The sequence below is a fragment of the Herpailurus yagouaroundi genome, unplaced genomic scaffold, assembly GCF_014898765.1.
Source record: "Herpailurus yagouaroundi ecotype Mexico unplaced genomic scaffold, PumYag 142, whole genome shotgun sequence".
Classification (NCBI taxonomy): domain Eukaryota; kingdom Metazoa; phylum Chordata; class Mammalia; order Carnivora; family Felidae; genus Herpailurus; species Herpailurus yagouaroundi.
Genome location: NW_024412397.1, coordinates 31,008,841 through 31,032,159, shown reverse-complemented (window position 1 = coordinate 31,032,159; position 23,319 = coordinate 31,008,841). Strand labels below are relative to the sequence as shown.

At 38.8% G+C, this 23,319-nt stretch overlaps 1 protein-coding gene across 1 annotated transcript in view; it reads right to left on the bottom strand.

The window, feature by feature from the left end:
• RIT2 (Ras like without CAAX 2) overlaps positions 1-17,717 on the bottom strand; it is a 385,242-nt gene extending 367,525 nt beyond the window's left edge. Inside the window, exon 1 of the mRNA XM_040478955.1 lies at positions 17,325-17,717. Within this exon, the coding sequence (XP_040334889.1) occupies positions 17,325-17,427 (103 nt within the window). The 5' untranslated portion in view covers positions 17,428-17,717. The remainder of the gene's footprint in view (positions 1-17,324) is intronic.
• Between the last annotated feature and the right edge of the window lie 5,602 nt (positions 17,718-23,319).

Here is a 23,319-nt window from a genome sequence, read left to right as displayed (position 1 = left end):
TATTTTATTTTATTTTATTTTATTTTATTTTATTTTATTTTATTTTACTTATTATTTTATAGAGCAAGCATGAGCAGGGGAGGGGGTAGGGACAGAGGGTGAGAGAGAGAGAGAGAGAGAGAGAGAAAGAATCCCAAGCAGGCTCCGTGCTCTGCACAGAGCCCAGTGTGCAACTCAGTCCCTGGCCCCTGGGATCATGACCTGAGCCAAAAGCAAGAGTTGGACGTTCAACTGAATGAGCCACCCAAGAGCCCCAAGACTTTGCGTTTCTAACAAATACCCTTATACTGCAGAGGCTAAGGACCGGGGAATCACACTTGAAGAACTATTGGCATATGGGGCACCTGGGTGACTCAGTTGGTTGAGTGTCTGACTGTGGATTTCTGCTCAGGTCATGATCTCACAGTTTGTGAGACTGAGCATCGCCTTCAGCTTCGCACTGACAGTGCAGAGCCTGCTTTGGATTCTATCTCTCCCTTTCTCTCTCCACCCTTCCCCTGCTCTCTCTTTCTCAAAATAAATAAATAAACTTTTAAAAAAAGAAAATAACTATTGGCATAGAGCATATTAAACTAGATTTAAAGTAAGGAATTTTTAGTATAGTGAATACATAGTATATACACAGAGAAAGTTAAATTTATATATTAGAATATGTTAAGTTTTAAATGAACAGTATAAAGTAAAGCTAGAAATATTGGAAGGAAGAATAAATTACAGTAGGCTTGGATGTTCACCTCCTGGTTCTCCAAGAACAAATGAAATTTAAAAAGGCAGAGAAAATTTCATAAGGTCATTGAAACTGGATGGTCATTGAGTAGGACTACTCATGCCAAAATTAGGTAGGTATGCATAAGGTTTATTTAGGAGACAGTTGGGTCCCACGGACTGAAACAAACCATTTGTGCAAGGAAACAGTAGTCCACACTGAGAACATCTTACTGGAAGTTGGTGCTAAATGATCTACATAGAAGTCTGCATAACAAAACAAAACAAGTTTATCCACCAGGCAGTAGGGAAGTTCTCAAAGACCTGAAGAGTGTCCCTTATTGGGCTGTTTATTACAATGATCTCCCATGGCAGGCCTCCAGCTAGACTCCAGTGAACTCAATATTACATAAATCAAAATCAGAGCCCTATCCTTTGGAAGACAATTCATCACCTTCAGGAATGAGGCATTTTTAATATCAGCAAATTAAACACAAATGGATATTAAAAACTCCAACAGATAATTAATCAATAAAGGTGGAAGCAGAGGACCTTATTACTTAGATAGGGATTAGCTGGTGTAGCTCAAGTGCTAGCTATAAAATTTGAAAATTAAAAATAATTGCACATGCCAGGAGTGATGGAAAGCAACCCAGAGAGATGTAAAAGCTGTGACCTTCCATGATAAGCTCAAACTGAACCAAACTACTGAAACTATCCAGGCTTCTCTAATTCTCCTTTGAATTCATTTGTTTCTAAAATCCCATTGCATGTGAGGATTTTCACTTAACACACTAGACCAAATCTTACTGTGTTGAAAAAAGTATTAGAAAGTTCTCTGAGTGTTCAAGATGATTCCATGTAGGGACCTTTTATGGTCAAACAGAGTTTTCAAAAAGGGCAGAAACATGTCTCATCCTTTCTGAGAAAGACTGGAGGCTTAGAAATCATGAGCCACCTAATTCCCTAGAAACTAATTAGAAAAACTGGCCTTGGCTCCCCATCACTGTTGCCCATTTGCTCAGAGCTACATAAATATTTTTACGCTAGGCTCCAGATAGCGGTTGTTGCAGGTAGGGAAGTAAATTAAAAATGCTCTTCTGAGAATAAGGGGAAAGGGAAGTCATCTCAGCATTGGACAAAATGCAGAAAACCTAGTCTTCAGACTGAATAAGACTGAATAACATTCTTGGAAAGACAATAATAATAGTGACAAAGCAACAACAATAACAGCAGTTGCTAGCACTTCTGTAGAAGTGCCAGGTACTGTTCTAAGCACTTTATTCTCATAAATTCATTGCAAGACCAGTGTGTCATCATCCTTATTTGACTGTGAAGGAAGCTGAGATACAGACATGCTGAGCAATATCCCCAAGATCACACCAAGACTAAGTGAATGAACCAGCATTTGAATGTTGGAAACAGGATTTCAAAACTGTGCTCTTTAAGCACACTGTACAAAACAAACCCAGACTTGGATGAGTGAACCGTCACATGGGTGTTTAGGATGAAATAGAGAAGGTGAAAAAGCAAGAATAGAAGATAACATCTGGGCTGTGCACATGGGAGAAACCTCCACGCTATTGGCAAAGACTGATGAGAAAGGATCAAATAAGGACAGCAGGGGATGGAGATTTCTGATTTTTGCCTCTGTCTAAATCACATAAGGCACATTTATGTGGAAAAGATAAGCAGGAAAGTGAACACCAACAGTATCAGCTTTAAAGCTTTGGTGATGGCAATTTTCCCTCTCTTTACCATTATGCCAGTTTTTGTGAAGGTGGATAAAAGGTAATTCATTGTTGTGTTTCTAAGTACTGAGAGGAATGTCTGGAAAGCAAGAGTTCAATACTTAGAAGCCGCATATTAAATGCACGAATAGTTTGGTTCAAAATATCCTTAATGGAGATTTCCAAGATTACTCTGATCTACACATAAGTTTTGTTTACTCTTTCCTCTAGAATGGGTAAAAATAAATTTGTACATTTATCTTATACCTATTAATGTTCCCCTTTCTTCCTCACATCAAGTATGAGACATTTTATTAATATAAAGAAAAATTTCAAATATTTATCAAACACCTACTGTAAGTATGGTACTGCTTTATTTGGATTTAATCTTCATTTCACAACTGCAGTATAAACTCTGTTTGAAAAAGTCTCAAACCCAACTGGATTATAAGCATTTAGCGATTATAAAATGGGTCTTTGTTGTGTCTCTTTACAATGTTAAGAGCTATGTATGTTCTCTTTAGCTACATAAGATTAAGAGGATAAGTTTCTGGGTTTTTTAGTGCCAAGAACTTTACATATACCATCCTATTTCAGTCAACGGCAAAACTATCCTTCTAATTGCTTGGGCCAACAACTCTTTCCTATCTTGTAAATCCTTTGCTTTCTTTTTTGGCATTTCTTTCAAAACCTACCCAGAATCTTATTACTTCTCATCTTCACTGCTACTACCTTGAATCTTACAACGCACTGGCAAGCGTGGTGTTATTATTCATGCTCTAGAGATAAAGAAATGGAAGCTTCTCAAGTGTAGGTAATTGTATTTCGTTTATGCACTGGAAACTTGAGAGAACAAAGACATTCTAGTTGGGGAAAGCCAACAATAACCAATAGCATAATAAACAATTAAGTCAGAAAATAATACGTTGGTATATTAAGAAAAAATGTGGACCCGAGGAAAGGATATTATAAGAAAGTGTTAGAAGTCGGGAAGATTTTCAATAAAATAAGTTAGTTTGAAATTGCTATTAGCTATTTAACTGGAGATGTCAAGTAGAGAGAGTTGAATACCTAACCGGAGTTCAGGAAGGAAGTCTGCAATGGAGATACAATGTTTTAGAACTTCATAAACTTTTTTTGTGTGGAATTTAGTTTACTTTAAGAATGTGCATGAGAGAAAATTTTACAATTCTCTGGTTGATCATAAAGAGAACACTCCTGCTACCACCACCTATTCGGAAACAAGAACATTTCCTGAACTCGAGTCCCCAACTCCCTCCCTCAATAGGTGGCTAACATCCAAATTTTATAGTGTTAAAATAATCCCATATTTTATTTATTTCCTTCTTTTGTGATATATATATATATATATATATATATATATATATATACACTTTTAATTTGAGACATACATACATATACATACTTTAATTATTATTCCTAATTTAATATTAGGAATAATACTACTATAAACACTCTGGCAATGCCTCTTGGCCCACACATGTGTAAGTTTCTGTTGGGTATTTATAGCTAGGAATAGAATTGCTAGATCATACAATCAACTTATGCATTTCTTCAGCTTAATACATAGGGCCAAATCATTTTCCACAGTGGTTGTACTAATTTATACTCCTATTACATCCTCGTCTCCATTTGGTATTGTTGTCTCTCACTTTGGTCATTTTAATGATGTCTCCTTCTGGTTTTAATCTACACATAAGTCAAATTTCATTTCATCTAAAGATACAAAGATACATAAATACAGCCATGGGGCTGGATGAAATATTCTAAGAAATTAAAGATGAGGTAAGTTTCAAGGAATAAACCCTGGATCCTCAACATGAAGAGATCAGGAAGAAGAAGAAAAAAGAGCCAGCAAAGTCACTCACCTTATAAGTAGCAGAACTGAATTTCAATGCAAGTCTATTCATCTTCAAAGTCCAGACTGTTTCAGACATGCTGGGCTGTCTCAGAATTATACCCAGGAAAATGCAAATAAGTTCAGAGAGGCAGATAACTGGTGTGCTTGTCACAGCAGAATACTCTCTGTAAAAATGTTTTCCATTTGCTTTTGTGTGATGAATGAAGTAAGTGGGAGATACATTGTCAAAGGACAGAAAAATATGAAAGGTGTTTGTGGCATGGGCCTAAAGAAATTATGAAAGCTGATATTGAATTGCTTAAGCTCTTTGATTGTAACCAAGCACATAGAGTGGAGTGAGTAGGTAAACAAAAGGAAGAAAAAGCTCCTAATACTAGCACAGAAAATTTTATTATTTTAATAGTAGCAACCATTTTACCTATGAAGTGGATCTTGCCTTTTTGATTTTAGAGCTTCCTAAAATCAGAAGGAAAGTGTGCTACCTTGATTATAATCTGGTCCTGTGATTGTCTGCTATTCTCAGGGGTTCCTCTTTTCCCTTCATTTTAGAATAGACATTGGCAAAATTAAATCATGACCCAGGATGGTTTTCACCCTCACAAGGAAAACTATGTGGAAACTTGTGGTTGCTTTAGAATTCAGAGTCACAATCACAATCTAACTCAGTTTTTCTCAGTATTAATCAAGAAATAATTTTTCATAGAGATGTTTGTAAGCATTTTGAACTAAAAAAAATGCAGGAGTAAGCAAAGTTCTACAGGCTATTTACTAAGGTTTTTCCAGAACATTTCATAAAATGATTTTCTTCCATCCCCCCTTCCTCCTGGTGTCCAGGGGAAAATGGTTTGGTAAATAAAATGAGTTATTATCAGTGTCTCAGCTGTCAGATATCCCAGTCTCTCGGCTTTCGAGGAATGTGTACCATTCCGATTCTACAGTATCTGTCTGGCACATAATCCCTTCTTAAAACATGGCATGTGCATCTTACTTATTCTTGCCTATCTGCCAAAATTTGATCCACAACCTTACTTTGACCTCTTAATATTATGGAGCATCCCGTACATCGAGTGGAATTATTCATCTTCAAATCCATTGCCACCAAAAAGTATTCATGCTAGTCTGAGCCTAGGTTCCTCCCAAGGCATAGCCTCCCCCACACTCACATACCTGCTATACCTCTACTGGTTCCAATTTCTTTCTCTTAGATTCATGGGTCTTTGTATTAAAGAATTTTAGAATATTGCTTAGTTTTATTTCACTACAAAAGTGTGCTGTCTTACTCCCTGTCCTTTCTCAAAGATGAGAGGGGGGGATTGAATTTATAAATATTTTTTGAGAATTTACTACCATGCATTTCATGGGAGAGAAAAGACAATATAAAATCTATTTCCTATCCTGCAGGAATTTGCATTCAAGATGGGAAGTATAAAAAGGCTGCAAGTTACATAAAAATGAACGATTTAAATAACATTTTAAGACCACAAACCAGATACTAGAAGAATCTGTATAATTGTGAACAGTTGTGAAATGAACAGTCAGAAAGAATTTTAAGTGTAAGAGGACAAATGCTAGACTAGAGTAGACCGGGAAGATATTAAGGAGAAGAAAATACTTGTGCAGAATCTGGAAGGAAATACAAAACTGGATAAATTGAGAGAAAGGAAAAGAGAACTCATGTTGGGATAATTATGTGAATACTATAGGCAAGAAGCCTCAAGGATTTGAAGGACTAAAAGTAGAATAATTTGTCTAGAAGACAGATCATGCTGGTAGTCTCATGGATCTTTTTAGATCAGGGCATAGCTCACACAGAGGGAGGGGGAAAGACAGAGACAGAGAGACTGAGACAGAAATGAGAGATACAGTGCAACAAATCATATCATACCAGGGCCAACATAAAATAACATTTCTGCAGCACCCTGGCCTTTGTAACCTCATTTCTGGATCTGAGTACCTGGGTTATACTTCATCTGATTCCATTAGCACAGTATTCTTGACTCCATTTCAACCCATCACTGACCCCTCCTGGCTTCTAACATTTGTTTCTATTCTGTGGTTCCCAAATTTCTGCCCTATCCAGATTGATTCCTCTGTGCCATCCAGTACAACTCTCCCTATGTGTCCAGCCTTGGGGATGCCTCCTTGATGATTAGTTGATGGATAGTCCCACATGGTCTCAGACATCAGGAATCCTGTGGGCTTTGGATGTCAGCCTGTTGGCAATGGGCAAGCCACAGATGACATCTGAGAAGGAGAAGAAAGAAGCAAAACAGAATCTCAGACAGTTGTCCTGATGGTGATATGGGGAGCAAAAGCAATGGGATGTAGTGGGTTAAAAAATGATGGGAGGAGACCAATTAGTTAAAGTACAATTCAATTTCAAATAACAGATGTGCCCCTTGCGCTTCTAAATAAAGAGTCTGATTTTTTCCATTAAAAAAAATCTATATGTGTAGCTTATTATTAGCTGTTCCTGAAACCATTAAATAGGACTCTCCATTTCAATGTAGCAATGCTGCTACTATGGAGAACAAAGGGAACATATTATTATTCAAAATTTATTAAAACAACACATGTATCAGAAAAATTCATTTCAGTCCAAATTTAGGCACAGGCATGCTCTTTTATAAACAGTAGCCCTTACAAGCAGACCCTTTTTAGTTATTGTAGCAGGCAGGCAATTGTCCTCAAATCCTCAAATCCTTTCCCTACAAGGCAATGGTGTGTGTGTGTGTGTGTGTGTGTGTGTGTGTGTGTGTGTGTGTGTGTGATGGGTCAATTAGGATGAATAAAGGGATTGTTTACTAGGGTAACTAGCAAACCACCATTATTATTGTCACCGAAATTACTACTCAAGAGACTAAAGCTGAATCTAATCAATATAAGGACATAGAGAGCAAGAGCAGGCAGAGAGCAAGTGGATATACAATGACACATTTACAATATTCAACCCAAATTGCATTTTCCTGTAACACATTGAAAGATCTTCCATCACTCTCCCCCACCCTACTGAGATAAACTGCCTTAGGTGGAGGTGTGGAGATAGGAAGGAGGGAAGGAAGGGAAGGTGAAAGGGAGGAAGGGAGGGAGGACAGCAAGTAACAAGTTTACTAAGAATGGAATTTCTTGGGCACTATACTTCACATTTTTATTTAACATTTTATTTTTTAAAGCATTTTTAAAATGTTTTTTATTTTTTTATTTTTGAGAGAGAGAGAGAGAGAGAGAGAGAGAGAGAGCAGGGGAGGGACAGAGAGAGAGGGAGACACAGAATCTAAAGCAGACTCCAGGCTCTGAGCTGTCAGCACAGAGCCTGACGCGAGGCTTGAACTCACAATCTGTGAGATCATGACCTGAGCCGAAGTTGGACACTTAACTGACTGAGCCAGTCAGGCACCCCTATTTAATATTTTCTAATATCATCTATGTAGCAACTCTTTGAGGTAATTATAAATAACACCACTTTTTTTAGAATGGGGAAAATGGAGAGTCAAAGGGCTTGCTTGGTCCATGCAAGGTCAGATGCTATTAAAGACAAATAGTTTTAAAAAAATGTCCATTCATGTTATATGTGCTATTCAGCACTTACGACGTGCCAGGTTTTGTTATAAATACCCAAGCATGAGTCGTTGCAGTCAGTAAAGTTAATATCCCTATCTAGAGATGAGAAAACATAAAATCTGGGTTTCTGCATGCTCAAACCTGAAGTTCACATTGTTCTGTTCTGATTTCTATGCTGAGGCCTCAGACTGCAGATGAAGGGCAGATCAAGAGCATGGATGGTGAGTGGTCTAGTGTACAATGTTTCAGAGCTTGGGATCTGGCAGAGGCTGACTCCTGCAGGCCCCCTCCTCCAGTCCCTCCACGAGCCTTACTTTTGTCTTCTGTCAGCTAAGGATATTCACCACAGCTACACGGCAGTGTTTTGTGAGGATTCCATGAATTAATGTACAGAAAGCACTTACAACAGAGTTGGGCCCATTGAAGACTCAGAAATATGGGCTCTTATCTTCCCTGGGCCAAGAAGTTGAAAGACAGAGCAATAGTTTGGACAGAACAGAAATCATCCCTCCTTGTGGGTACACAGAGGCTTAAGCATGGGCATATGCTGACATGTTTGTTTCTAATTTTATTTATTTATTTATTTATTTATTTATTTATTTATTTATTTATTTATTTATTTTAGAGACGGAGAGACAGAGCGTATGAGCCGGATAGAGGGGCGGAGGGACACACACACACACACACACACACACACAGAGAGAGAGAGAGAGAGAGAGAGAGAGAGAGAGAGAGAGAGAGAGAGAGAGAGAGAGAGAGAGAGAGAGAGAGAGAATCTTAAGCAGGCTCTACACTCAGCACATGGGGCTCGATCCCATGACCCTAGGATCATGACCTGAGCTGAAATCAAGAGTCAGATGCTCAACCGACTGATCCACCCAGGCACCCCTGTTTCTCATTTTAAAGCATGTTAAGAGAAACTTTGGAGTGATAAATCATCTAAGGTTTCCTTACCTATTCAATACATAACTATTCAAACACCCAAACAATGCCTCCCTGTACAAGCAGTCTTCTGAACAAAGACCTCCCCCTACCACACAACTTACCTAATGAGTTAAAAATCCTCATCTGGTGTCTTATTGTGAGACCACCAATTTTCTATACAGTCTTATTCCAGTTCAAGTAAAACTTTTTTTCCTGGGATTCTAAACCTTGTGCATCCTCTGATTCCCTTCTCAATACTCCATCTTCAGCTTCCTCCCACATCCTCCCACATACTCCATACTTCACGCACACTCCAGGGAGAATCTGGCACAGACTACTATCTCTCCGGGACACTTGGCCGTGGCAGGATGCTCAGGGACCTGCGAGTGTGGAGGCTCGAGCAGGTCACGTTCCAATGCCGATGTGGTGGTGTTGGCAGAGCAGGGTCATGGCAGGCGGAAAGGGCAGGAGGGATTATCTGGCACAGTTGGCAGTAGGGACACTTAGCTGGTGCCTGCTGATGAACCAGAAGAGCAGATGGCACTGCTCGGTGATGGTTGTCAGAGGGCTGACATTTATGAACAAAACCCAAGTGACTGAGTTGAGAACATTGCTGGGCCTTGTAAATAACAGCCAAATTCAGTGATAAGAGAGTTTCAGACATTCTTATAAGCAATGCAGAGGACTGCCTTCCATCAGTGTATATACATTCATGTTGCCATTGCAGCACAAAGACACACACACACACACACACCAGTCACCATCAGCAGCCCAAACTTCAGTTAAGAGAAGCAGATTTTATGCTGGTTTACAAAAGGCAGCATGATTCAATGGAAAAGTCCATCATCCAAGAAGCCAAGAGGTCATGAGGCTTCTGGTTCCAGCGCTGTAGCTGAGCAAGTGAGCCACCTATGGGAAGTTCTTCTAACTTCCTGACACACAAAGTACATTGTTTTCAAAATACCACTAGTACATCTCTCCCTTTGCACCTCCCCGTTGCATTACAGTTCACCTCTTTCACCCCACTAGACAGGGTGGGGGTTGTAATTCCTGCTAATAGTTCAAGGCCTTTCGCAGGTGTAGGCACACAGACACACACCGATGTGCACAGATACACACACACACATGCACACACACACGTGCAAGACTCACACAGACATGCACACATGCAAGACACACATAGACACACACAGATATACACACATGCACACAGACACATACAGATATACATACATGCCAGACACAGATACACAGACACACAAATACACACACATGCACATACACACGCAAAGATATGCAAGCACGTAAGACACACATGCAGATACACACACTTGCACACATGCACACACAGATGTACACAGATATACCGACATACACAGATATGCACACACAGACACACACAGATACATATACATGTGCACAGACATGCACATACACACACACGCCATCTATTCTTATTAAATAAATGAACAAAGAAGGTTATTTCCCATTTGTGACCTGGAGTTACTTTCAATTACTCTTGTAATATACACGTATAGAGAAAACATTCTCCCTAAGACAGATCAGCACCTAAGAGATTACAAAAATCCACCTGATACATCAATTACTCATTTACTTCCTTAATTAACATGATCCCAGCTTTTAATAGTTTCTTATTACTGAGTTACTTGATTTTGTCCAGGCCCCTGAATAGACCAGGATGTGAAATATCATCAGCGCCTACATCTTGTTGGTCAGAACTTCCCATGCTTCCCCCGACTGTACCTAACAAGGGCAGTCTTTGTTGTTTCTGTAGAAAATTAAAATTTGCCACATACTTTGGTATATATGATTTTGTCTGTCTGAAATATAACTGTGAAGATTCAGTTGAAATCAGGACTCACATTCACTGCATCATCTCCTCAAGAAATAAAACAAAAACTCTCAGGGTGGGAAAATGAAAATAAGTACTTAACTGATATATGTATGTGTGGGTGCCTTGGGCTCATCATTTCATATCTGTGTTCCTGGGCACATTACTTTTTCTGTGAGCCTCAGTTTTCTCATGTATAAAGTGCACACACTAACATCTACTTCACAAGATCAAGGTGAGGAGCGAATGGGGTCGGATGAATGCCATAGGTCATTGGCCCCTGGGGCTCCAAAGTGAATGTGTAAATGTAAGAAGCCCAGCAGCATATGGATAGCCAGGGGTCAATACAAGTTCATTCATCTCCAGGTCCTTTTTCTGATAAAGACACAGGAAGGTACTAAGTCTCTTTTATCAGTTTAAAATCTATAGAGTGCATATAATCTTGGAAATATTGTTCATCAACACCTTTTACCTAAATTACACTTTCAATCATTATTTGAGCAAGTAGATACCAATTTACTTTTCTACTAGCCTTACTTGGGCCTCTTGGCCAATGCTTGCTGACAGGATTACAGTGACTGATGATGTGCAGTATAATTAGGGTGGTGACAATGAAGGGTGAGAACGGAGGGCCTCTGAGTCTTGAAATCCTTTCATTTTTCCCTTGTTTATTTTTCTTTGCCTTTGCATTTCAGAGGGTTCAAATAACACGTGGTCATGATGTGACAATTATTCAGCTTTGTCAGATCCAAAGTTCTGCTAATGAGGTAAAACACAGAGCCTTAGGGACATGGGTGATGCACTTGGTTGTTTGCCTTGATTTAATTCATCAGATAAAGGCTCGATTTTCTACCTGCTTATACCAATTCATTGCGGTTGAAGGAATTGGTTTTGTGCTGCTTTCTGTTTACCTCAGAAAATATTGTTACTGCTTTCATTTGATAAAATCCTGCTTCACAAAACTCAATGTATAAAAGAGACAAATTGCAGAAGAATGTGGGGCAGAGTATGATTGCCTATTTTATAAATGAGTTTCCTCTTTACAAAAAAGTCACAATAGATGCATTCTAATAAATTCTGAGTTCCCTAATACTTTTTATGTTTTCACCTTATTTGCTTTGTTTGGTTTTACTTTTCACAGTTCTCTAAGAGAGTTTTAAAGCATAACTCGGGGAGATTTTTCCAAATGCTCCCATAGACACCAAATTATCAAGACCCCTCCATGAAAAGTGATAGTCTTCACATTGCTTTTTTTCTTTGTATGCCCTGTTTCCATTAAATTATCTTCCTCTCCATACCCCACGCTGTCTGTACTTTTCCTTCTCAACTTCAAGAAATCTTGCTCATCACTTAACACTCAATTCAAGTATCCTCTCTGCTGAGATTCCTTCTTAGCCTTTGCATGCAGATTTAGCCACCGCTTACCCTGAGCTCCCACAGTTCTTATGTCACAGGCCTGATATAAACTTATCACTTTGTGGTATGCAACATATTTCCCCCCATGAGATAGTGAGTTCTTGGAGTCCAGGGGTCATGTCTGCAATAGCAGAGAGGATATCACCCTGTCTCTTCCCAGTCACTTGCAAAATATTTCATAAAAATTTCACCCTTGACAAAATTTCACACAAAATTTTACCAAGGTAATTCCAAAATGTATCCCGGGGAGTAAAGAAGACCATGTAGACCTCATCTGATGTTCGGATACTTTCTCTACTTTTCTCACAAAATCTGATAGAAAACAACTTTGAGTTATAAACATGAGTTACTCTCCTATTTCTTTTTTTTTTTTAATTTTTCTTTTAAGTTTATTTATTTTGAGAGAGAGAGAGCAAGCAGGAAAGGGCAGAGAGAGAGAATCCCAAGCAGGCTCAGGCTGTCAGAGTGGAGCCCGATGAGGGGCTTGAATTCGGGAATTGCGAGATCATGACCTGAGCCGAAATCAAGAGTCAGACACTTAACTGACTAAGCCCCCTATTTCTTACTTACTTCTGTGTACTCTTGAACAAATCAGTACCTCTTTGCCTCAGATGCCTCATCTGACCTCAAGGAATAAATGACCCACTCCCCTCAAATTATTTTACCCTCAATTCAGATCATAAAACAGAATAGGAAAAGAATGTATCTTGGAAAGTAAGATCACAGTATTATTGGATGAGACTTGCTGAATAATTTGAGTCTGAACTGGAAGAACCAGATGCGAATGCAGAGGAAGAAAGCAGATCCTTGCCATGCTCTGTCATGGAGGAAAAGCCTTTGTATTATAAAACTACAGAGACAGGGAAAGGAAAATGTTTAAAACAGCTACGAGGATTGTTTAGACTCCACTAAACTCTTAAGCCATAGCTGTGAGATTTTATTATTTTCTGTTTTGAGGGAGGGGAAGGGATGGTAGGCAGTGGAACAAAGAGCGATGGAGACTAGAATGTGCCTAATTTATACCAAATTAATTGCATAATAGGTCCAATTTTTTATTTATAATACCCTGTATAAAAACTTGGTTATGGAGTAAAAGCAGCTTCGTGGGGGTCAGGAGAACTGTGTTCCAGATGTGACTCTGCCACAACTGTAGCATGAATTTGGCATGTTCTTTCAACTCCTGGGGACTTGATTTCCCATATATTTTTTAATGTTTTTATTTATTTATTTTTTTTTTTGAGAGAGAGAGAGAGAGACAGAGCATGAGAGGGGGAGGGGCAGAGATAGACGGAGACACAGGATCCAAAGCAGGCTCCAAGCTCCAAGCTGTCAGCAGAGCCCGATGCAGGGCTCGAACTCACAAACCATGAGATATGACCTGAGCTGAATTCAGACACTTAACGGACTGAGCCACACAGGCGCCCCAATTCCTCATCTTTCAAATAGGGTGAGGACTATTTCTTGTTTATCCTGTTTACTCAGTACTTATAGGGCTCTTAGCTACTATTAGGTATTTCTTTTAATTATGTGTATATAAATATGATGCAAATGTTTTTATTTATAAATAATGTAAATGTTATGTATGTTTACTTATATTCATTTAAAGATTAAAAATATATAGATGTGTAAATGAAAGTGTTAGTCTAGATGGTAGAAATCTCTTTTATGTTTTAAAACAAAAAACATGTTTTTTTTAAATTTTTTAATGTTTATTATTGACAGAGAGAGAGAGACAGAGCATGAGTGGGGGAGGGGCAGAGAGAGAGGGAGACACATAATCTGAAACAGGCTCCAGGCTCTGAGATGTCAGCACAGAGCCCGATGTGGGGCTGGAATTTACAGACAGTAAGATCATAACCTGAGCCGAAGTCGGACGCTCAACCGACTGAGCCACCCAGGTGCCCCTTAAAAAACTTTTTGATGTTTATTTATTTTTGAGAGAGATAAAGAAAGAGTGTGAGTGGGGGAGAGGCAGAGAGAGGAGACAGACTCCAAAGCAGGCTCCAGGCTCTGAACTGTGAGCATAGAGCCTGATGCGGGGCTTGAACCCACGAACCAAGAGATCATGATCTGAGCCAAAGTAGGCTGCTTAATTGACTGAGCCACCCAGGCGCCCAGAAATATTTTTTAGCTATAACATTCAAGTAGAGAATGCCTTACCAACAGGCCTATTTTCTTCTTGACTGTAAGTGTTAAAAATCTCTGCAATTCCCTCCGTGGCATTAAATATAATATAGAAGAGTCAGTTAAAACTTCACAGACTTCTATTATTACCTCTATGACCAAGCACAAGTGGTCACTCTGGGCTTCAGTTTTTCCATTTGCAAAATGGTGACAGCTAATTAGATTGTGGTTAAGACTGGATATAAGCATGAAAACCATATACCCATATCTGCCACACAAATGTTTACTTCATTTTTGTTTCCTCTCTGTAGGAACTAGCACAGGGCCCATGCATAGTATGTGCTCAAAAACGTGTTGATTGGTGGTTGGAGATTTATCACAGTATATTTATTTACCCATGCATTTTAAATCTTGTGGGAATTCCTGTTTTAGTAAAGTTATAAGCACCCCCCGCCCCCCAAATTCCCTACTCACTAAAGGATATCTTAGTAAAATAGGGACAGGGAGAAAAAGCTAATTTCACAGTAAGCATAGACAATCTCCAAGATTCTGTTCATTTAAAAATTATGGTTCCTGTAAATTGAATTTCTCATTCATGTACAAGGCTGACTTGGAATGAGTCAGAATTAGAGACAGATGATAGCTTGATACATCTTCTTTAGTTTCTTCAGAACACAGACTTCTTGAAATCCCTTCATACAATCTCCCTTAATTGGTTTGTACAATTCTTTAACATAAACCACTGAAACTGTGGGAAGAAAAGTAAATTTGGCCTCTGTTGACCCAGATACTCAGCAATACAAAAAGTGGCTTTTTTATTAAAAAAAATATTTTAGTTCATTTGAAAGCAAACATTTTAACCTTCAAAAGAAGATTCATAGTGAGAATCAGTGCTTGAACATTTATCAACTGTTAACACCAATGAATCATAGGGGCAAAACCCAAGAGCAAGATGTGATTCCATCACTCTGATTCCCAACATTTAGCCATAAGGACAGACTTTTTTGGACGTGGAACTGTACTAGGAATTCTATTCTCTCTAAAGTAACAGCTAAGTACACTATTAATAAAATCAGTACACTGGAACTATTTGCTCTCTTTTATCCTTAACCATCTCAGAGGTGACCTGGCTACTCCTGTCTTAATCATACTGAATAAGTTTCGCTCAACTATTTAATGTGCACACTGAAGGTGAGAGCAACCCAGCATTTTGTTACATCAAAAATTTCTGCCAACATTTTGTTATGTCAAAATGCCTGGTTATTAGAAAGGTAGCAATGATTAGTCACTACAAATAATATATGGGGAAGGTCAAAACAGTAGACTAATACCACCTCCAGGATAAGTACATTGCTGAAGGATGCCACTGTCTTACACCTCCTGTCTCCAAGGTCCATTTCCATGGAATATGACTAAAAACTAGTCACTCTATTCCCACATCCCCCAAGCTCCTGGTGAAACAGGAAAACAACAAGCCAGCAAACAAAGGTAATACACGGGCACATTATGGGACTGTTGCAGCGTCTCTGACCTCACACACCCCTGGTGGCATTTCTGTTCATTTGGCTCCCGCCTTTTTCTTAGATCTGTTTCTCTCCTGTTTTATTCTCAAATTGTTGTACCTCATTGTATCTAACTGACTATATTCTTTAAAAAGATAGCTTTATTTTGTATGGACTATTTTCTCTTTATCCTTCCTCCTTCCCCTCCTTCCCTAATCCTCACCTATCTCGACTCTTCCCCTTTCAAATCATCACATTAAAGAAGAAGAAAAGCTTGTAGAAAATTCCTCACTCCTACACAGTTGCGAAGTGTTACGCTTCACATTTCCTAACTACATGAGATGATTTATTTTTCTCACTTGGACAAGCATTTAACAATTGGCCAAGTCCAGATCCACCTATTCTTTTCTTTTTATAATACCTTGTGGTATTTTTTTTAGGAGGGTTTTGGGGGTATTCAACTTTATGTCTCTTCCCAGTTTTCTAACCTCCTTACCTTTGCTGTCTGCTAGAATCTCACTCCCTATTCTCTTTCCTTTACTGATCAACTTTCTGACCACTTGTGGACTCACTACCGAAGTTATCAGCCTTTTGGTGGGGGGTTATGCCAAGAGTGTTGCCTCAACTTTGAATCTTTTTGTCAAGCATAAAACTGTTGAGGTGTTTTTTGTTGTTGTTACTTTTTGTCAACGTTAACTCTTAATATTTCTTTTGTCTTCTGGCATCCCCACAGATGTACCCCCCCCGTGTATCTTTTTGTATTTATAGAAAAAAAGTTATATTTGCCTTTTTATTTTCTATTGATAACCATAGCCCCAAGATATTCTTTCACCATTTGATCAGCCTCAAACACTACTATTTTTTGTTTTAATTTGTTCTATTTGGCCTTTTGAGCCCCTCAAGAAACCCAATCACTGACAACTTTTTTTTTAATGTAGCATAACAAATGTACCAGTGTTTACTTCCATTAGCATCCCATATCCTTTTATGTTTGTAGCTTTCTCTTCTAAATCTGTTTAACCACAAAATATGATTTGATCACCCTGCTCAAGTCCCACAAAGAATACCATCTTTCAACCTCTGTCACTTTTTTCCAGACATTCAAAGACCACACCATGCTAGATCAGATCAGAGATAAGGAAAGAGGACAGGAAGCTCCAAATCAAAGAAATAAACACAACCATCAGCACTGATAATCCTGCCTGTGTGTCTGCCTTTGCATATGTGTGTTTCACTGCATATTCATAGCACCTTTTTCTTTATGGGAGTATTTTTGAGAACAGGAGAATATTTTCCCATACCAGGACTATTTCATAAATATGTTATTAATTATTTTTTAAAAAGGACATAGAAATTACGATCAAATATCACCTAGCAGAAACCAAAGCAACAAAAAAAGATCTTAAGTTCTACACATTATCACTGGCTGTCGTTCCATTCTCCCGACTCATCTACATCTTTTTAACAGTCCTTATTACTTTTAAACATCCTGCCAGATACTTGGTGTTTACCTGCCATAGCTAGCTAGCCCCCGACGGCAGTATTATTATCATTATCATCATTATTGACTCTATAGAGTTGCCTCTCCAGAGCTCCCTCCTTCCCCAGCATTTGGTATTAAAACTTACCGCTTTTACCAACTCCCCCAGCTCCCAGCATTACCACCTTGTACTCTCTGGACCCGCCTGATGCGCGGCTGGGGGAGCAGCTGGCTTCGCTTTCTACCTCCATCTTACCCGAGAGACGGGAGGAGAAAAAAGAAAGAAAAAGTCGCCCGTGTCAGGTGCTCGCTCAGATATTAAGCAACTCTAAAACTGTGTCAAAAGAAAGGTTTAGTAGGAGGTAAGAACCATCAGCGCCGGGCTGGCTGCTGGTCCTGTGCTGGAGCGGGTCTCATAGCAACCACGTCAATTGCTTCCAATAAAAATCTGGCTTTTATATCCCCCCTCCTTCCGATCCTTCACTCTCCCGTCTCCCGCGATCTCTTTCATTCTCTGTCTCTGTCTGTTTGGGTTTTTTCCCCCCTTTCCTTCCTCTGCTTCTTTCTTCCTTCCCCTTCCTCACTCTCTCCTTTCCCTCTCCTGCCCCCTGCTTGGTGGCAGTTGTTAGAAGCACACATTTGGCTACTTTCCAGCCTGGGCTGCTAGAATAGAGTGAATCTGAGACTTGGAGGATGCTACGTCTCACAGGCTGACTTCTGTAGCTACAGCGTCAAAGACATTATTTTCTTTTAATCAGAGTCAGTTAATGAAGGAAGATGTCTGTTGCTTATCCCCTTGCTTTTATCACCATCTTCTTGCAGTTTTTATTCTGGGGAAAAGAGATGTTACCAATTTAGAAGGGGGAAAACAAACAAACAAACAAAAAACAAAACAAAACAAAACATAACTCAGGGCTCTTAAGGTCCGGTCTTTAGTGTTGTTGAAATAATAGCTGGCTAGCACGAATCATTTCAGCTGCTTGACAGCTGCAGTTCTCACATAAGGAGGTATTTGAATTAGGTCATTGTCATATCTGGACATAGATCATCCTTGTTTACACTAGTTTATTAAGAATAATCTAAAACACAACAATTCTGTCAAGCAGGAAAGAGATTCTTAACATTTTTGATGACAATTATGGCAGTATTAAAGATCCTAGAAGACTCTTTTTCAGATGTCCAAACTCCTATCTCTTATTTGAATTCTTTCAAATTCTGCTTTCCTCTGCTTTGTCTCTTTTTCTTTGGAAACCTTCTAAATTCTAGAGGTCTTAGGATGCTTTCAAGAATCCCTAATGGTCATAGTTAGAGCCCATTCTTCAAACAAGTGATGATGATGTTCTGCATGTTTATTGTCGACTTTCTGATTCTGAAATTGGATCATGATTAGATGCAGTGAAATGTTTGGTGTACACAGGCTTGTCTAGAAAAGGAACTATTTTTAATCAGTTCCCTATGACTTTATAGTGTGTGACCACGCATTGGGCACAGAGGAGATGTTCAATGTATTTTTGTTGATAAATGGGGAGGTAGTACATAGTTACAGCCAAGACCATAGGCTCTGAAGACTCATTGCTTGTGTTCAGATCTGGACTCGGCCACTTACTAGCTGGGTGACTTTGAGTAAATGGCTTCACCTCTCTGTGCCTCGGTTTATTCATCTACAAAATGGTTTATTAAATCCCTACTCTATTAACTCATTAAGTGAGTTTAATGTTTATGCAATATTTCAAACAGTGTCTACAAAATTATAAGCACTATTTAACTATATGATATGATGATGATGATGATGATGATGATGATGATGATTTTGAGTTAATGGTGCTCCCAGCCCACTGTTTATACACACTCACCCAAAGAGAAAATCGTTTCTTCAAGTGTTTATTCCATCTGCATGCCTTCTTTACTAAAATATCTGTTCAAAATTTATGTCAAATAGACAGATATATCAAGATGTTTGTTTCCTTATTACTGAGTTTTAATAGTTCTTTATATATTCTATATAAGCCTTTTATCAGATATATGTTCTGAAAATATTTTCCTCCATTCTATGGCTCTTCTGTAGTATCCTTCAAAGAGCAGGAGTTTTAAATTTTGATGGAGTCTAATTTGTGTTTTCCCTCTGAGCTTCAAAAGTGAATCTGCCTCCTGGATGCTCCCATCAGAAACCCTGAATATATCACTCTAATCCTCAATAACAAGATCAGCATTGTTCTCTGTCTTTGCAGGGAGCACTGTCACCTGCTAAGTCCTAGCTGTAGTTTAGCCTCTCTCATATCTGACCTCCATGACTGAAGAGTCCTCCAACCTGTCCTCTCTGAGTATGGTCTCTCTGCCCTCCCCCCTTCCACACTGCTGAATTCCTCCTGTATACTATGTCAGGGAAATCTACCTAAATGTCGACCTGACCAACCCTATTGTACACATATTCATGAGTCAAATGCCTAAATAATGGATCCAATAGCTTAGAGTGGCACATAGGGACACAAAGCATTTTTTTCCATTCTTGTGTCCTCACACTCCATAGAACAGAGTCAGGCAGAGTGGGCTACTTGCCTCTCTTCCAACAAAACAGTCATTTCCATAATTGGATCTAATAAAAAACGGTAGCTTTAGTATAATTACCCTTTAACTGATTCATTGAAACTTTATTCCTCCATGAAAAGAGGTATGTAAACAGTAGCATTTAGCTTCAAGGTCTTTCTGGGTTTTGTTTCTACTTCTGGTACAAAATTCTTATGACCTTGAGCAAATCACTTGACCCTCTGGCTATCTGTTCCACCATCTGTTACTCTGTTTTCCATGTCAGCCACTCTGATTTGGTGGTAAAACATAGGGACTGTCATGCCAGCTGTGTCCTTGGTGTTCTCTTTTAAATTACTTTAATATTGGTTAAGAGAAAAGGATACATGAAAATGTCCCTTAACAGTAAATGGATGGGTGACTTGTCAAATACCAATGGGCATTGTGAGAGGGAAATTTAGTGCATTAGTTTCTCCTCAGTGTCTACGCATCTGTCCATATTCCTCAAATGGAAGTCAGCAAGATATTTCCCTATTTACATGGGAGATGATAAACATGAGGTACAGGGGGACTTCCCTAGTTATAAAGCTCTCTTTGTCTACCTCTTCTTTGAAATTCAAAGGTACTCCACTCTGGTGCCTTCTCTTGAGTTACTAAGGGCCACAATACCTCCTGATTGATGTTTGAATTTTGGAGCATCCTAATGCTACTGATTTTCAGTTTTAGTTAGTGAACTTTTGTGAATCTGCATGCCTGGTTCCTTGGCTGGTGCACCCAAAAGTCTAAGGGCATGTATGTGGGTATGTGTGTACATGGCAGAGATGAGGGGGAAGAGGGAAGAAGAGAGAAAGAAAGGGGAAGACACAGGGGAGGGATGAAGAAAGAGAAAGGTATTTTCCAAGTGTATAAATGGTAATTGAAATATAATAATTAAGCAAGTAAAGTCAGTACATGGCAGATTACTTTGCTATATAAAATTATTCAATGGAAAATTATTAAATGATTAAAGTCTGTATTTGCTTCCTGTAACCCACCCTGGCACTTGCCATCCTTTTAGAATGTCACATGATTCCCACTGAGTGTTCATGTCCTTTAGACGAAGACCCAGGTGTTCCATGTTGTTTCAGAGCCACTTGACTCCCTCAGTAAGATCAAAGTACATGCCACCTCCTTTCTGTCACTGGCTGCTCACCTTTCAAGTCCTGAGAGGACAAGCAATTCCTTCTGAAGGATTGCATTAACCTACTTACATGGATATCTTTCTAAAGTCCTTTAGGGACATCTAAGACATCCAGTCACTGTGGACGACATCCTACTTCATTCTAGGGGGAAGTGAGGCACATTCAGAGTTCCTTTCTTATTTATCTAGTCACTTAAAAGCAGAGCTCCTGACGCCATTGTCAGCAAAGCCACTCTTCCCTTTGTTAGAGTATTTATGATATTTATTACAATGATTTATTTACATTCTATTTCACTTTACTCACAAGCGGTGACCCTGCCACCATATTCATCTTTATCTCTCCAGAGTTTAGCACAGTGCCTGGTGTGTACTACCTGACAAGACATTTTTATTAAATGAAGGAATTAATTGTGCCAACTGGGTGACTGTCTATTGCTCCATTAATTAAATTAACTTTCCAAAGTGTATTATTTGCCATTTGTATCCTAATGAAAAGAGAAGTCATGGACGGAAGAAATAGCAACTTAGTTGATAACCTCTGGGTAAATTCAGGTTTGGCAGGCACATTCTCACTGTGAAATATAAGACTATTGGAAACCAGAAGATAGCACAACTGCTCAGGACAAACAAACAAACAAACAAACAAAGCTGGCAACATCAAGTGGAAAACAGCTAATTTTGCAGATGGAAGGCAGAGTTCCATCTGCACAGCATAGACCTTTGTATCACATTGACCTCCTCATAATCATATTCAGTAAAATTCACCTTAGGTGTTAATAAGTCTTGGGGAATAATTCAACACTTTTCCTAAAGGGTTATTAAGGTTAAAATATCTGAAAGCAGGGCTCTTATATGTGATTTAAATAACCTGCACTCTTTCATTTATTCATTCTATCATGGATTCATTCTTTAAATATAGATTAATTTGCTTCTTCTCAAAATCATTCATTCAACTGCATTAGGGTTTTTAGAAAAAATAAGGAAAATCACAATGTAGTCCATGAGTCCAAAGTGTTTATACCCTCATGTAGGAGAGACACCTGCATACCAGTTTCTGGAATAAGTCAGAATGTGGCAGGTAATTGAATAGATAAATGAACAGAGTCTGATAGGAACATGGGGGAAGGAGAGAATGATTCAAATAAAAAAAAAAAAACCAAGGTGGGGTGTCAAGGAAGGGGGAGTAACTTGGACTAGATTTAAAATAGGTCTTAAAATGGAAGAAATAACAAAAACAGAGGTGGCCAAAGATTAGAGAGAACAGTGGTGACTTGCATATTAATGCTATCTGGTTGATACGGAAGAACATAAGAACATGATACAACAGCTGGATGGTAGGTGAATTACTGCAAGCTTTAAATTATAGCAGAGTTTGGATTTCTTCTCTTTCTTTCTTTTTTAAACTTTACCTTTTAAAAAATTTTTTTCAATGTTTATTTTTGAGAGAGCCAGAGTGTGAGTGGGGAAGGGGCAGAGAGAGAGAGGGAGACACAGAATCTGAAACAGGCTCCATGCTCTGAGCTGTCAGCACAGAGTCCGATGCAGAGCTTGAACTCGGAAATTGCAAGATCATGACCTAGGCTGAAGTCTGACGCTTAACTGACTGAGCCACCCAGGAGCTCTAACCTTTATCTTTAAAAAAAGCATGGTGCCAACTTTGAACAGTAAAAATACAAGCTTCTGATTAGAGGAAAATCAAGTTCTTGCTCAAATTACTTTTTTCATTAAGCTCTCGTGGCTTTGTCAAATTCCTGAGATTTGAAACTAAGCTAAATGTCTCTAGGGGCGCCTGGGTGGCTCAGTCAGTTGGGTCCGACTTCAGCTCAGGTCATGATCTCGTGGTTCACAAGTTCGAGTCCCACATCGGGCTCTGTGCTGACAGCTTGGAGCCTGCTTCCGATTCTGTGTCTCCCTCTCTCTCTGACCCTCCCCCCACTCATGATCTGTCTCTCTCTGTCTCAAAAATAAATAAATGGTAAAAAAATTTAAATTTCTCTATATTTATTATTATTTTAGACACTCATTTCACTAGGCATCCCACAATTTGTTAAATTGTAATCTACGTGAGAAGGCAGTCCCTTATTTTTTTCTTTATATTTCCCATGGTTCTGGGCCAAGGGCTGACATATCAAAAAGGATCAATAAAAACATGTTAAGGCTTTTTTGGCCACTATACTTCATAGTAAAATCTGATATCGTTACTACAGATTGCAATTTTTACTATTCAATCATCAGAATTGACTTTCACCTTGTAAAAGCAAAAAATTAGGGCTCAGGCTATTTAAACATATGGACAAGATAAGGGAGTGAGTATTTATACCATAGAAAAATATAAAATTTTGTATACTAATAAATTTCCAAGAAATATTCAAATTTTATACCTGCATTTTATTGACTAGAGACTTCAGTTGTCTTTTACTTTTGTATGTCTGTGGTATAA